At 42.4% G+C, this 15,228-nt stretch overlaps 1 protein-coding gene across 1 annotated transcript in view; it reads left to right on the plus strand.

The window, feature by feature from the left end:
* Window positions 1–15,228, plus strand: part of adgrd1 (adhesion G protein-coupled receptor D1) — a 43,354-nt gene that overhangs the window by 7,639 nt on the left and 20,487 nt on the right. Inside the window, exons 8-13 of the mRNA XM_084053926.1 lie at window positions 140–292; window positions 477–527; window positions 1,444–1,567; window positions 1,921–2,028; window positions 4,009–4,084; window positions 6,727–6,868. Of these exons, the coding sequence (XP_083910052.1) occupies window positions 140–292; window positions 477–527; window positions 1,444–1,567; window positions 1,921–2,028; window positions 4,009–4,084; window positions 6,727–6,868 (654 nt within the window). The remainder of the gene's footprint in view (window positions 1–139; window positions 293–476; window positions 528–1,443; window positions 1,568–1,920; window positions 2,029–4,008; window positions 4,085–6,726; window positions 6,869–15,228) is intronic.

Consider the following 15,228-nt stretch of genomic DNA (forward strand, 5'->3'; position numbering starts at 1 on the left):
TTTAAAGTCCTGCCCAGGGAGTGTTCCCTCAACTGAGGCACAAGCAGTCACATCAACTTTCTTGTTTATTTCGGCCCCTATCAAGCTTTCAAAAAGTATATTGTATTGTTTGATGCTAGTTGTGTTCACCCCTACACAGAGAGCCACAGATGTGAGCCGTCCTGTGGTCAGCAATCAACGCGAGGAGCTCCATAGCTCACAGGGCCCCATGTCCATGCCCATGTGGGACAGCCTGCCACACAACATGCCCAACAGGACGATTCCCCATGACACTGCCAACAACCTCACGCGGGTACTGGATCGCAATCGAATGTGCATACAGCACACACATACACATACACATGGACACACGGACAGATACATGTGTGCATGCACACCCCAGTGCACTCATACAAAGACAGTTCACACACAGATAATATGCCCACCCAAGTGTCCATGAGGTAACGGTTCCATGATGTCCAATTTCTTCCGTCTAGGCTTTTCTCAAAAGTGTGGAGGAAGTGCTGTCTTCTCCTGGAGTGGCAGAGGTAGGAGGGTTCACACTGACTGTACTTCTGTTGGACCAGGAACACACATCCATCACATACAAACATGTTCATACCGTATGGCATTTTCATATGGATTGTGCTGCAATGCGGTGTGTTTATAACGATAGAGTAATATGCAGTATCCCAGTTAGTCAACAGGGAGGCAGTATATCAAATTTTACTCCCACAATACATAATACTTGTCATTTTAATACAATAAAGTATATTATTCACATACTGTACTGCAAACCCTCCCTGTTTGAGCTCTCCCATGCAAGCATGGCATTGCCTGAAGAAAGACATTTTGAGCGAGTTTGTGGTTACAGTGCACTCAGTACTCAGAACAAGTGTGCTTGTTTTCATACGAGCAAGCTGAACCAGATGTTACCAGTGCATGAGAACACTGGCCTTGGCCAGTAGATACAGCATTCAATAAAGTCCCATATGATTACCTACTCAATTCATTCAGATTCAGTCAGGAAACTTCATTGTCTCTTATTTTCCATTGGACAGAAATTCGTCTTAGAAATGGGCTCAGGAAAATAAATACCAAACACAGCCAATGAGTAGTTATGGTACTTCCCCGCCTGTCCCTGTTTTGTGTTGATTTATTCAATTCTACTCAGTTCAATTAAACTGAAATATGTATTGCTTCCATCGGAAATATGTGTTGGCAACAGTGTCAAGACACAAACACAGCATTAAAATAGTAAAATAAAATAAATAAATACAAATATGGTGAAAAACTGTAAATAGGAACCAACACATAATCAAACAATTCACCCCTCCAAACATAAGTTGCACAATGTTTGCTTTAATTTAAACCGAACAAAATATTATGATTTTGAGCTGATTCAAGAGTTTGACTGTTGTAATTAAATATTTCCAAATTGTCTTATGGACCGTTGTTGAGCAGCATTCCACCCCTGTGGTCAGTGGGCTGATTGAGACAGTGGACCGAGTGATGGAACACATGGTGTCGAACCTGGAACCAAGCCCCAACTCTCCCATCTCTGTGGGTGGAAAGTCTTTTGTTGCAGGTCAGTACAGTGTCAGGCGACTCACCGAATCTCTGAATGGGTTTTAGGACGATTGCAAAGTTTGGGAAAGAAGGATGCATTGTGTTTTCTTGATGTAACACAACCAAGGGCAGATCAGGTTAGATAAGCAGTATGTGTCACATCCGCCCTTCTCTCTCTCATGGGTGTGGGCCTTTTTATTTGTTAATATTTGGTTTGTTCATGGACAAGCTTGCTTGCGTCTTTCTCCCAAAGGCTTGCGTGACATCTTTCATCCACCCTTCTAAAAGCAGATAACGTGTTTGTTTCCTCGGGTTGTGGGAAGCTTCTCCTCCATGTTGGACTCACTTTCTTATGCCCTATGACCCCCACAGACTACTCTTTGATGAAGTTCCCTCAGAACTACAACCTGGACCACTACCGCTTCCCTAAACAGGGCAAGAACTACATCTCAGTGCCTGGGGAAGCTCTCACCATGCAATGTGAGTGCCTCTAAGCTAACGTCAGTTTCTGCACAAACATTTCACACCACATACTCACTCAGTGGCATGTTTAGTATAGCGTCCGATACTGTACAAAGCAAAGCACATTTTATTTTGAGAATGTTTGGCATAAAATAGCACACGTTATTAAAAGGACATTTCACAAATAATATTTCTGAAGTTATCCTTCAATGTAATCCATTTTCACTGCAGCCTATTATTCAATAGATATTATCTAAGATAAATTACTTAGTGCAAGATGGATTAGTGTTTGAGGCTACTGTACCAAAAACATAGTACATTTATTCAGCCTATAACCTCAAACAGTTGTAGGCAGAATACGTTTCTGGTAATGTCCCTTTAAGAAGTGTTTACAAGCCTCTTTAAGTTGATTGTGAATACTACACATTGGTCTTGTGCTGATTCTGCCAAGATAAAATTGCTCGACTGCGAAGCTTTTTTTATTGGCCAGTAATTTATTATCTTAAGATTTACCACAAGGTGTAGGACAGAAGCACTGTGAGATTGCTTGTGTCGCTTAATGTAGAAATCCAGTTATGCCTTCTATGCTGGCAGATATGGCACAGTATTATTCAAAAGAGAGAGCACTTTTTCTCCACTTAACTCTCTCATTAAAGAGAATAGCCTTTAACTCACACAGTGAACTCATTTATTTACTTAGCTCACTTTTTGCCGGTGTTGGGATTGAGGGAAGGCTGCAATTATGGCGAGCATTAAAACCATGTTTGTTTGACTTTGCGTTCAGGTCAGATTCCCTTGGCTCCACCTGGGCCCTAACTGCACTGCGTTGCCACACTAACATTTGATGTTCATGTATAAATAATCCATTAAAGCTCTATTATCAAAAATGGAATATAGATGTTATTTCTGGCAGGGAACAACCAGGACCGAGTTAACTAATAGTTTTGAACACATGGCTGTCTGTATTAAAACCTCCAAGCTGAGGTTTTATATCCTAATTAAGGGCAGAGAAAGTGTTGCACATTGAGGGTTTTTCTCCCATTTTCTCCCTCCCTTAGGAAAGTTTTACAAGCTAAATGGCCACCAGTTGACTGATCACTGGCTAGATTTGGTTTGGGGCATCCTGTTGACCGGGGGTGGAGAGAGTACTAGAATATCCTACTCAAGTAGAAGTACTGTTTCACTTGACTAAAATATAACTCGTAAATAAATGAATAAGTAGTTAACATTACTTGTGTTGAAGAGTAAAAGGCATGCTCTTAAAACTAAAGTAGTGACCATCTTTTATTTATAAGAAAGCTTTTGCGAAGATTGCCTAAAAGAGACTCTGTAAGAATTGCCTTTCCAAAAGTAGTTGAGTACAATACGTAATCTAAAATTTACTCAAGTGAAAGTAGAATTACTGATTTTAGAATATTTATATTTTTTTGAGTGTACAAAAATACTTAGTTACTTTCAACACTGCTGGTGACACAATTGTTTAGTGCATTGACAACAACAACAACAACAACAACTCTGCAGCATAATTATATTACTGTCCATCTGTTAGTGATCAACCAGGTCTTGTCACACAGTCAGATTGTGTGACAGATTGAGTGTTTGGGGTTCTTTAAAAAGTGGAACAAGGTGTATCAAGGATTTCCTCCAATTTCATTGTTTACCTTCCTGTCTGAAGGTTGTATTAATCTGGATGGCAGGTCAGAGAGGGGAGGGAGAGCCACAACTCCTGCTCCACTGGTTAGGTCACAGAGCTTTCATAAAATTTCCCAGCAACCACGTGGCTCTGGAGCCCCCCTCCCTATTCACCCTTGTGTGAGCATACAGCTCTCCTATTAACCAGCCAGTGCCAACCTGAGGCAGCAGGGCAGCGTTAATTAACTTCCCTTCCCTGTGAGCATTTTAACAGCCCTGCATCACATTCTCAACCTTCTGCCTATGCCTTTCACCTTTGAATGTGTCCCTTCTTTGTCTCTGTTTCTGTCTCTATCTCTGTTGCAGCTCAAACCACCATTGTTGGCCTCTTCTACCATAACATGCACACCTACTACAAAGAGATCAGCCCAGTCCGGACCAGGTAAGAAGAATGGGTTTTAATGGCCCATGTACAGAGGACAGAACATTCCGAAAAGAGAGCTTCCTAAACCAGCCTTATGATCTTTTTGAAAAGCAATTGTTCAAAGTTTTTTAGTAATTAAATTATTTATTGGGTACAGCCCTAGTCAGGAAAGTGCACTATAAACAAAAGAGTTTACTGCCAAAGTTTCGGTACTAAGCACTTTCAGCATCGGCCAGAAGCACTTCCTGTGTTGGGGGAGGTGCGGGCATCGGTCCCCTGTTTCCTGAGCTAGAGAACGGCTGGTCCCTTGGGCCTTGGACCTTATCTGTTCCCCTGCCTATCTCTCATCTCACCACTCAGCTTCCACTGACTGATACACCCTGCTATTAGCCCCACATGTCCATTTGCCCCCCTCTGTTACTTATCCGTCGCTAGGCCAACTTGTTACTGTAATGTTTATTTTTACATGACCTCAGAAGTGGGTAAACAACTTGTTTTTTTTCTTCCTCTTCATGCATGTTATGTTCCATAAACAGACATCCAAACAGACAGGACAGCCACTTGTAATTCTCTGCCCCATAATAATGTATTACTGTAATGCCCCCCATATGTGATTTCAAACAATAAATCTTTAAGACCATTGCATCCTGTCAGCCCTAGACCCTTGGAATCTCTTGGAATTTTTTGCATCTATTCAACACCGGTGGATGTTAAAGTGAGGAGTCATCACAAGCCAGTAAATGTGTTAGTGCATCACATAGCTTGTGTTTGATAGTGAATTTCATGATTGATAATTTTTAATATGAGTGCCCCAGTCCTCTAGTCCTCGGTGGGTGAGAATGCCCCTTTTGAATCATGATAGAATGGCCCTGCCAATCCTGTCGCCACATATCTGCTGACGTCTTAAAGGACAACTTTAGTTTTTTTTACAACCAAGGTTTATGTTTTAGATTGTAATTAAAGTAAATACAATATGAGTGTTAAAATCTTTAAATGTACTGCTTTCTATAGTTTTAGCAATTTTCGCGATCTTTTTTACAGTGGGCGGGGGCATTCTGTCCGGTGGCTAAATATGTCTTTTTTTACACAATAACCCGGTGTTTTCTTTATTATTATGTACAGTAGCTCTTCTAGCCCCCAATAACTCACATCTGGTCATCAAAGACCACAGGACCTTTTTTATTGTGTAAAAAAGGCATATTTAGCCACCGGACAGAATGCCCCCGCCCACTGTAAAAAATATCGCAAAAATTGCCAAAACTGTAGAAAGCAGTACATGAAAAAAAAATAACACTCATCTTTTATTTACTTTAATTACAAGCTAAAATATGAACCTTGGTTGTAAAAAACTAAAGTTGTCCTTTAAGAAACTACTGATGTGATGTTGTGTGTGGTCAAAGATGGATCAAAGTCCCATTCTCACGCTACTGTTCAAAGCCACACAAAGTCACTGTGGTGTTGCACTGATGCTTCTGCCCGGCCGTCGTTCCTGTCCCTGTGTTTCTCTCGGTCCCTCTCCACCGGAAGGCTAATTTATGCTTCATGGAACAAGTGTCGCTCGACACATAACATGACTGGGTCAAGCGTCATTCTGTGTTTGAGCATACTTTACAACGTGATTTGTAGAGCTCCCTCTGGTGTTGTGTTTGTGGACGTCTTTGACGTTTTTTTAAGTAGTTTGACAGGTACATGGGTGTCTTTGTGGTGTAGTGTCTTCTTCATCTTGTAGACCAGTCCCATTGCAAGTTGCTGTACTCTGTCCTCTACCCTGACACATCCCACCCAAAATGAGCAGGGGTTAAATGAGTTGTAGGTGTGAGGTCAAGCAGTAGCCTGACCAGTTTGTTTTGGGATGTCTGAAGCCTTGTTTTTAAGGCCTTTGTGTGGTGCTGTGGTACAATGAGTTGCAGGCATATTCAAAGTGACTTTGGATGAGTGCTCCTGTTAGAGTCCTCTATGTATATCATACTGACCAGTGAGGAGATCCTGTACAAAAATCTTGTTCTTTGATTGACTTTTTTGATGACTTTAGTTGCCATTTTTTCACTGGAAAGATTTGCCTCTAAAATACAACACAGGAAGGTAATTTCCTCCTTTCATGTGATAACATTGTCACCCACTTTGACTGTGAAGCCATCGGCCTTGCAGAGGTTTATTTTGGACCCAAAGAGAACGGTTTCAGTTTTACCCAGGTGTAATGATAGTTTGTTGTCAGCGAGCCAGGTGCAGATTTTACCGAGTTCAGAGCTAAGGGTTTTTTCAACCTGCAATTTGTCCTTGTCCGAGACCAGGAGAGACCTTTTTCTTCAGGTCTTCTGAGACACCTTTGAAATCTTGTCGTCATTTTGTTTTGCAACGTGTCAGGTGACAAAAGCATGAATTGGCCTCGAGTATCTGTCTGCACCTTTGTCTATCTGTCTTTGCTTCTGTCTGTTGTCTCACCTGACTCTGTCTCTTGGTTAGTATTTTTGCTCTGTCTATTTCATTCTCTGTCTGTCTGTCTGTCTGTCTGTCTGTCTGTCTGTCTCTCTCTCTCTCTCTCTTTCTTTCTCTCTCTCTCTCTCTTTCTTTCTCTCTCTCTCTCTCACTCTCTCTCTCTCTCTCTCTCTCTCAATCTCTCTCTCAATCTCTCTCAATCTCTCTCAATGTCTCTCTCTCAGGATTAACGAGGCAGCTGAATACAAGGATCATAAGATCCAGGTGACCAGTCCCATCATATCTCTGAAGGTGGAGCCATCACTAGCTCTGTCAGTCAACCTCTCTGGAGCACCACTCATCAAGATCATCCTCACTCATGTCTTGGTAAGTTTAGTGCATACACAGCACAGTAGTAAGTGCACTAAATAACTCTCCAGAGAATAGTCCTATTAGATTGTTGGCCTCAGCAGCTGTAAGAAACCAACCACCCCTTCGGCCATGCCGTCTAGTCAAGTCAAGTCAAAGTTATTTATATAGCATATTTCATATGACAAGTGACAAACATGTCTAGAAAAGGGTTTTATCTGTAAGTCTGTCTGTATGTATGCGTGTAGAGTATGTACAGTTTGTACAGTACTAGAAGTTCGGGCCGCTACGCGGCCCGAACGTCTAGCGTGACACGTCGTTCACTTTGCAGTGCCACCTTACAGGCACCTCACAGTGTGAGAGAGAGTTTTGTGCTCTCCTAAATCCACGGCAGGCTTTGAAAGTACCCACTTCAGAAAGAGGTGACGTGCATCACCTCTCCAATGACCAAAACCCACTATGGAAGCCGTCGAACTGGTGCGATCTGACGGCATCCTAGAATTTATAGGTAGGATGTGATGTCATATACCGTCTCATCGTGATGTCAGATTACGTCACACTGGCGTGATGTCAGATTACGTCACACTGGCCACATACATACAGACAACCGACATGGCGCAGGATTCAAATTGTATATATAGATGTATGTAGGTACGTATGTCCCCTCAAAGGTAGATCAACCACATGGTATAACGAAACAACCACCAACAGCCACAAAACCCTAATATGTGTGGTGTAGTAAGGGGGCGAAAATGGACAAATATTTTCGAACTACGTTTTAGTGGCCGGGTCAGCCTGTCGAACCGAGTGCTCATGAATCAGACTTGACTCAAATCTGCCCACAACCACCCGCTGTTATCATAAGATAATACTGCTCTCACTGCCTGCGACGACAATAGGTGCACACTCTCAAAAAGTTCAGAGCAGGACAACCAGTGAATGAGTGAGGAAGACTTCTACTGCTGCTTGCCCCTCATAAAGAATGATGCTGTTGTCAGTCACATTTCTGTAATATTGTATTGCGCTTTATAGTCTACCTACTGTACATACAACTAGGATGCAGAATCAATATGCATTAACGTGAGCACGTTTTTAATGTAATTTATAAATTATGGATGGTAATAGATTGAAGAGAAGAAACGGTGGACAGCAGTAGTTGAACATGCATCTTCTACAAATGGAGTGTCACAGAGAAACAGGTGCCATTTGTTTAAGTATCAAAACCCGTATCAAAATGTCCAATTTAAGGTTCCATGCATTTACATTTTAATACATGTATCAACTCAAAGGAACCTATTCTGGGAAAAGAGCCAGACCGCTCTTATGAAGAGCTTGAAAATTGGCCTCTAGTTGAAAAGGCATAGATGCTTACCTCACTAGAAAAGGAACACAAGCAGCCAGCATGTAATAGTGCAGCTTTGCCACTGAACACTGCGTTGTGATTTGTGTGGCTTCATTCACAAACTGCACACATAGTTATTAACTATCGATAACTTAACATTGGAGAGTGAGGCCACACTGATATTAGACTCTCAGCCTTGTTGCTCTTTCACTTCTGTCAGTCAGTCATGCTGTGGAAACCGCTGCACTTACGTTTTCCACATGGCCAGCTCAGATGTTGGGTGTGGAACGCATACCTTATCAAGGAGGAAGAGGGTCGTGGCTTGGCGGAACCTGGGGTTTTGGGATTGCTTTCTATGCAGTCCATCAGCTCTGGTCTCAGGGCACTTCGAAAGGAACAATAAGTCTCCTTTATGAACAACGTATTTTTGGGTCTCTGTTTTTGTGATGGAGCCTTTAAGGACATGATGCCAGGATTCCATGGGGAATGCATTTAAAACCTATAATGAAATGAACATCAGAAATATCCATCACAGTTGTAGAACTTTGTATCTTTTGCACAAGGATAAGACACCCGACTTCACATCTGTTATTTAAATAAAACTCTACTGCTTTGTCAATTATATAACTAATATACTATAACAATTATGAAGTTATTGCCCAAATGAAAAGCCCACCGAAGAAAGTGTAATGTAGGCACCTCATTTCTTCTCTGAGAGTATTCTGTTTCCGTGGTTCTCAGTTGAAACATATTCTCTCTCTATTGAAATGACCAAATAAGACTTGTGTTTTTTGTTCTCCCCTCACTCTTAAAAGCACAAATGAAAACCATGCCGCGTTTTTGAAACCATGGCAATAATGCTTTGTTTGCTTCCATTTCCCCCAGTGAAAATAAATGTTTATGCTGCAATTATCTGGCCTGGTTCCTGTGACAATGATTGCTCTGTTTGTTTAAGCAGACACCATGGGAGAGGGCTTATAATCTCCTCTGTTATTGGGAGAGCTAGAGATGCTCTCCAGGTCTGGTGAATGTTGGTTCAAGGTGTTTCTATTTTCATTGGCCTGCCTGTTACATCTGAAGTATGGACACAGTAACTATTTACAAGTTATTTTCTCTTTACCTGCCCCATTATGAACACGCTCAGACTGTGATACTTATTATCCCCGCCAGGAGGCCGAAACGGCCGAAGTCGAGGGATTATGTTTCTTTTCTTTTTTATTGGCCTCATGGTGGCGCTATAACACACCAATTCATGTTTTGGCCTATAACTCTTGAACCATAGGTTGTACAGCCAAAAGTATTTTTCCCCTGGATTCCTTGGATCATGATGCAACTCCCCACATAGGCCACACCCATTTCCGCCTGACAACATTTTCCGCCATGTCGCTTTTTCTTCAAATCACAGTTTTTGCTACTACTTCCTATACAGATTTAGTCCAAAACTCACATAAATCGATACACATCATCTCTGTGGCCACGTGGTCATTATGTATCTGTCAGTTTTTTCAGAGTCCCTTCTGATTGACTACGATTGGCTTTCAAAGTTTGTGGGAGGGGCCTGTTTTGCATAAAGTACCACGAATCATGAACGCAGCGCCCAATTGTCGTGAAACTTCACAAGCATACTCCCAATAGGGTAAGGAACAACCTCCACCAATCGTTCCAATTGGCAACCGTAGGACATACAATCAAAATATTTTCATGATGCAACTCCACATATATGCCCGGCCATTTGTGCCAGACTACATTTTCCACCATTTCACGTTTTCCTCAAATATACTTTTTGCTACAAATGTTGTCATCTCTGGAGTCATGTGATCAAGATGTATCAGTTAGATCTAGCAGATTCCATTCCAAGTATTACTGGCAGCTATTAATGCTCAGAGGAGTGTACTTTTCTGTTTCAAATGCATTCTGATTGCAACGTATTATGCCCATGTACTTAACTTTAGTCGACTGTATGGTTTTAGGACTTTGATTTTTATTTAGAACTTGCATGATATGGCACACCTCACTTTTGGCTCTGACCCCCCGTACAGAAATAAGTCATTTCGCTTTTACTAGTTTGCAGTGGAGACCAGTGGATGGATTTGGTCAAAGAGCGACTATTTTTGGAATTTTAATGTCTTTGGCAGCTGGCAGATACTTACCACTCCTCCAGAACATGCAGGCAGGGAGAGCTGCTCACACAGCGAGCGGCAGACCTTTCCCGTCATTGTTTATGCCTTACTTTACTGTCTGCACAAGTCGAAAACGTCCAAAATGGTCTCCCATGGCACTGGTCCAGTGACCAGGAGTAAGTGATTTGTGATTGACCTCTCTGTTTCGCCACAGAGAGTAGACAAGCACCCAAGTTCCTTCATTAAAACCTGGTAGGAAACTGTGTCCGAGACAGAGGGTTGTCAGCTCCCCCATATTTCTTAGCTCTCTCAATGCTGTCATGGCTACGACCGGACCCTGTGTGCTACCTCTCCATTGTGCAAACAACCGCTCACCTTGCTTGTCAGGTCTGTAACGCCAAATGTGGATGTGATTGGGCATCCATTTTCTTAATCTGACACCTGCCATGTGGAAAGGTAAGCTACTATGTACCAATGGCGCCACTGAACCATACAGGCTTTGTGTCGAAGTGGCCAGCTTCACTCGCTGAAGGTCAGAGCCGTGTGGTCGATGTCTGTCTTGTGACCTCGCTGCGTTGATTGATGCCCTGTGAGCTCAACGAAACTTGTGAGGTCATGGCATTCCCGTCTGACTTTGTCAGGTCTGATTTGATGCCAGTGATGTTGCATGGAGTGGGTCCGATACCCAGACGAGGTGTTATCAGGTCTGTCGGAGGCCCGCTAGCTTTCTCACGGCATTCTGCTGTGGCGCTGATTGGGCCCCGGCTCCGAAGGTGATTTATTACCGCTGACCAATCTGGGTTTTGGTGTGGGAGGGGAGAGGGGAGCACCAGGGATCTGTAGTTAAACATTAATACATACATAAAAACTCCAACATCCCCTCCTCTTTCTACTGAGTCCCCTCCTTCTCCCCTCCCCTCCTCTCCTCTCCTCCCTCCTCCATCAAAAGCATCACAACGATGGTATGAAGTGAACGAATGGAAAGATTGATTTCACGAGGGAAAGACGATTTTTTTTTTAGGGTCAAAATTGAAAAGATTTTTCAAAAAGGGATTTTGACAGGCAGGACCTGACTTTACAGGCTAATAAATTGGTGTGTTCGTTTGGCAGCTCCATAAGGAGGGCGGAATGGTGGAATGGGCTTAGCGCTGTGCGAACACCGGTGGCCTGGGTCTATCCCCTCATGGCAGGGCTATGGTCAATTTACTTTCAGTATATAAAATTTCAATGGTAAAATGGAACCACAGTTGATATACAAGGAAAATGCCCTGTACTAGGTTTAGACTGAGTGCAAGAAACGTATTCAATCGATTTACAGTTTAATATACATAGTGGTTGTAAACATACAGGGCCGACAGTGGCTCAGGAGATAGAGCAGTTGCATCGGAATCTGATGGTTCCTCGTTCAACCCTGCCTCCTCTACTTCACATCAAAGTGTCCTTGAGCAAGACACTGAACTCAGTAGCTTCCCATTGCTCCTAATAATTTAGTTAGAATGGGTTAAATACACACTCAAATATTCATCTGGCAATAATGCTCTGATAGTGCCAACATTTTTATTTATTTATCATCTGTATTTTTTTTTATCCATTAGTTCACTTACAGTATAATTAAATTGTCAGGAAGTGAGGAAAAAAGGGCCAGGGGAAGAAATGGAGACTGGGTGGTTTGTGACAACAAAGAGGTCTAGACTTGCTGGAGCTCGTTAATACACGCAAGTGAGGAAACAAATGGATCAATTGTTCAGCAACTGTATAAACAAACACACCGACAGTAGGGTGCCTGCATGGTGGCTCAGCCAGTTAATGCACTGGCCAATATGCTCCTTGTCGATTGTAGTGTCCCGAGTTCAAATCCAACTCCCGTCATGTCCCACATGTCTCCCCTCTATCTGCCCTAGGTTTGCTGCCTCTCTATGCTTTATTTATATAAATAAAGAAAGTTATCTTCTTCCAAAAATACATTACTACATTAATAATTTACGGAATTCTGATATGCAATCTATTGAATCGTGTGAGCCTGCGTGCCGATATCACTGCTTTGTACCACAATAATAACTCTCTTTACTGGAAGTCTTTTTATAACTCGCAGCACACGCCCTAACGTAATCTTAAGGGTCGAGTACCCCCCCCCCCCCCCAACCCACCCCTCTCTCTCTTTCTCTTAACCACCCACACCCGCCCATGAACAAATACTGTACATGTACATACCCAGCCTCACAAGTATACATACACGTACACGTACACATACACGTACACATACACTCGCGCACGCGCACGTGCACGCGCACACACACACACACACACACACACACACACACACACACACACACACACACACACACACACACACACACACACACACACACACACACACACACACACACTGTATGAGCCAGCATGCTGATCAATCACAGATGGTGGTCTGGCGATTGCTTTTCCCCTCCTGCCAAGAGCTTTGCATTGAGGGTCTCTCTTCACTTCTACACCCCTTTAACCACTCGTTCTCTATCACCACTCCACCACCAACACCACCTCTCCCGGAGCGCAGTGCCTCCCTCCCAGGGACAGTATAAAGACCCTGTGGTGCTGAGTTTGTTCATACTTTTTTTTTTAAATATTATACATATTTTTTGTTTGTCATGTGAGTTCATTTCGAACACTGCTTCGTTTAAGAATAAATATATGCTGTTTCTGTGGTTCTGGAATTTAGAACATGTCAACATGTTGGTAAGCATGAGCAAGCTTGCAATTAGAGAATGAAGACTTGCTTGTGAAATAATGTATAAGTCTAGAACTACTCCATAGAAAAGGTATGGATAACCATATGATTAACATACATTACAGTACACATCTCTGTATCAAGTATTGACATTACTAGGGATTATAGCTGCTTGTGTGAATTTAATTGTTAACGGTAAATATGCCTCGAAGTGAAGGAATTACTGTGTAATGTATACCACACAGTAATATCCTTAGTGTGCGGATCTATTTGATTCCATCTCTACACTCTCTGAGTTAAATGAACACATGATTTTACAGTGCATGTTTGTTTGTTTTTGTTTTGCTACCAAGGTTATTGGCATGTAAAGTCATTGAGCTTCCCATTCAGTGCCCACCTTATCAAAACAATGCTCAGAGTCCAACTTCTACTTTAATTGGCTCCAGTTGTCTTCTCACCCTTCACGCCTATCAACACTTACATAGTTGTTTTGAGTGTCTACCTCGGAGACCGAGCCGGGACCACAGCTGCATGTCTTATTGCATTTCCCCTGGTATTATGACCTCACTCTAGGCCAGTTGTGTTGTCCCTCATTGCTCCAGATTGCTCCTCCACATGCTGTAAGCCTGATTTATAATTCGTCATATGGCGGTGTATAAATAACCGCCTTTAACCTGGAGCCCCTTTTGGTCATGTCATTATAGGTGAACATTTTCCAAAATAGTGAAAATAGCCACTCTGCAATGGCTATAAATTCTCTATTTTTAAGTATTAAATACTGTAGAAGAAGTACCCACGAGTCAGACACCATGGTGTTGTCAGCAACCTGCTTGTAATGTTACCTTCAATAACTTCAGTGCCCTATCTGAGCAGTTCCCTATCTGAGCAGTGCGTAATAGCTGCTGATCAGTACAGTATAGGCAGTGTCGGTAGGCCTACACCAAATGTAAAACGTTTTAATAGGTTTGATGATGTTTCCTTGTCGTCACCATTTGAAAATGCCAGGCTGTTTTATTGGTTTTGTGGCACGATAGAGTCGACAATGGCTGATCTGTGATTGGAGATTGTAGTGATTGAGAAAAACTCTAAAAAGTCAAGTCAAATCTAGACAAACTTTATTTGCTTAGCGCATTTTATACCCAGGGAAACCAGGGAAATAAATACATGCAACAGTTTTAAAAACAAATGCTTTAAGCTGCCAAACAATTTACACATAATGTACAGAAATGACTTGGCACAATGTGTGTGTGAGTCATTCTATAGTTGGGGAAGAGAAAATGTATTGATCTCATAGTAAAGACATATTTAAGAGAGTCTTGCAATGGAACCCACAATAGGTACATTTTTACGCTCTCACACTTGAATTAAATGAACACTCTGGATATTACTGTGTATATTTCTGAGTTTTGACACTATAGCTCTGACCTCATGCCAACATAATGTACTCTAAGTACTGTATGCTGTGGTCGGGTCCTTTGAGCCTAGTGCACTGGGTAATGTTTCACTCTAGGCTACCTCTGTGTGCTTTTCCCAGACATACAGTAATAATGTGTTTCCTTTTCTGACTAACAACAGTTGGTTTTGTCTTTGGGAAATGTATATACTATCCTCCTTTCTGATGATTTCACAGTGCAATTCTTCCACATTTGTGCCTAATTTATACAGGGGATGTGATGTTAAAATAAGAGCTTAATAGGGATCTCTCCCAATCTCTCAAGCTCTTTAATTAGTAAACACATTGTCAGGTCGGGATAACAATTTTATGCAATCAGGAGAGAGAACTCATGCAGGATACAAGATAATAAAGTAAGTAAGCCTTGCAGAGCCATGTGGCCCATAGGGCAGGAGCTTATCTCCTGTTTGTGAGGCAGCTTGATGTACAAGTACACCCCCCGGACATGACGCTAGTATGTCGCAGGAGCTTAACCCCAATCCAACCCTTGATGCTGAGTGCCAAGCAGGGAGGCATTGGGTCCCATTTTTTTAATAGTCTTTGGTATGACCCGGCCGGGGATCGAATCCCGACCTCCCAATCTCATGGCGGACACCACAAGGCCACTGGTTATAGCCTGGCATGGCCAGACTAATACCAGATCATAGATATTAGTCTTGAATCTCTGTGTGGAACCTGCATTTCCAAAGGGCGGATAAAAAAAATGCCTCTGGTGATAAACCCACCCCATGCTGGGCCCTG

The sequence above is a fragment of the Gymnoscopelus microlampas genome, assembly GCF_963454915.1.
Source record: "Gymnoscopelus microlampas genome assembly, chromosome: 4".
Classification (NCBI taxonomy): Eukaryota; Metazoa; Chordata; class Actinopteri; order Myctophiformes; family Myctophidae; genus Gymnoscopelus; species Gymnoscopelus microlampas.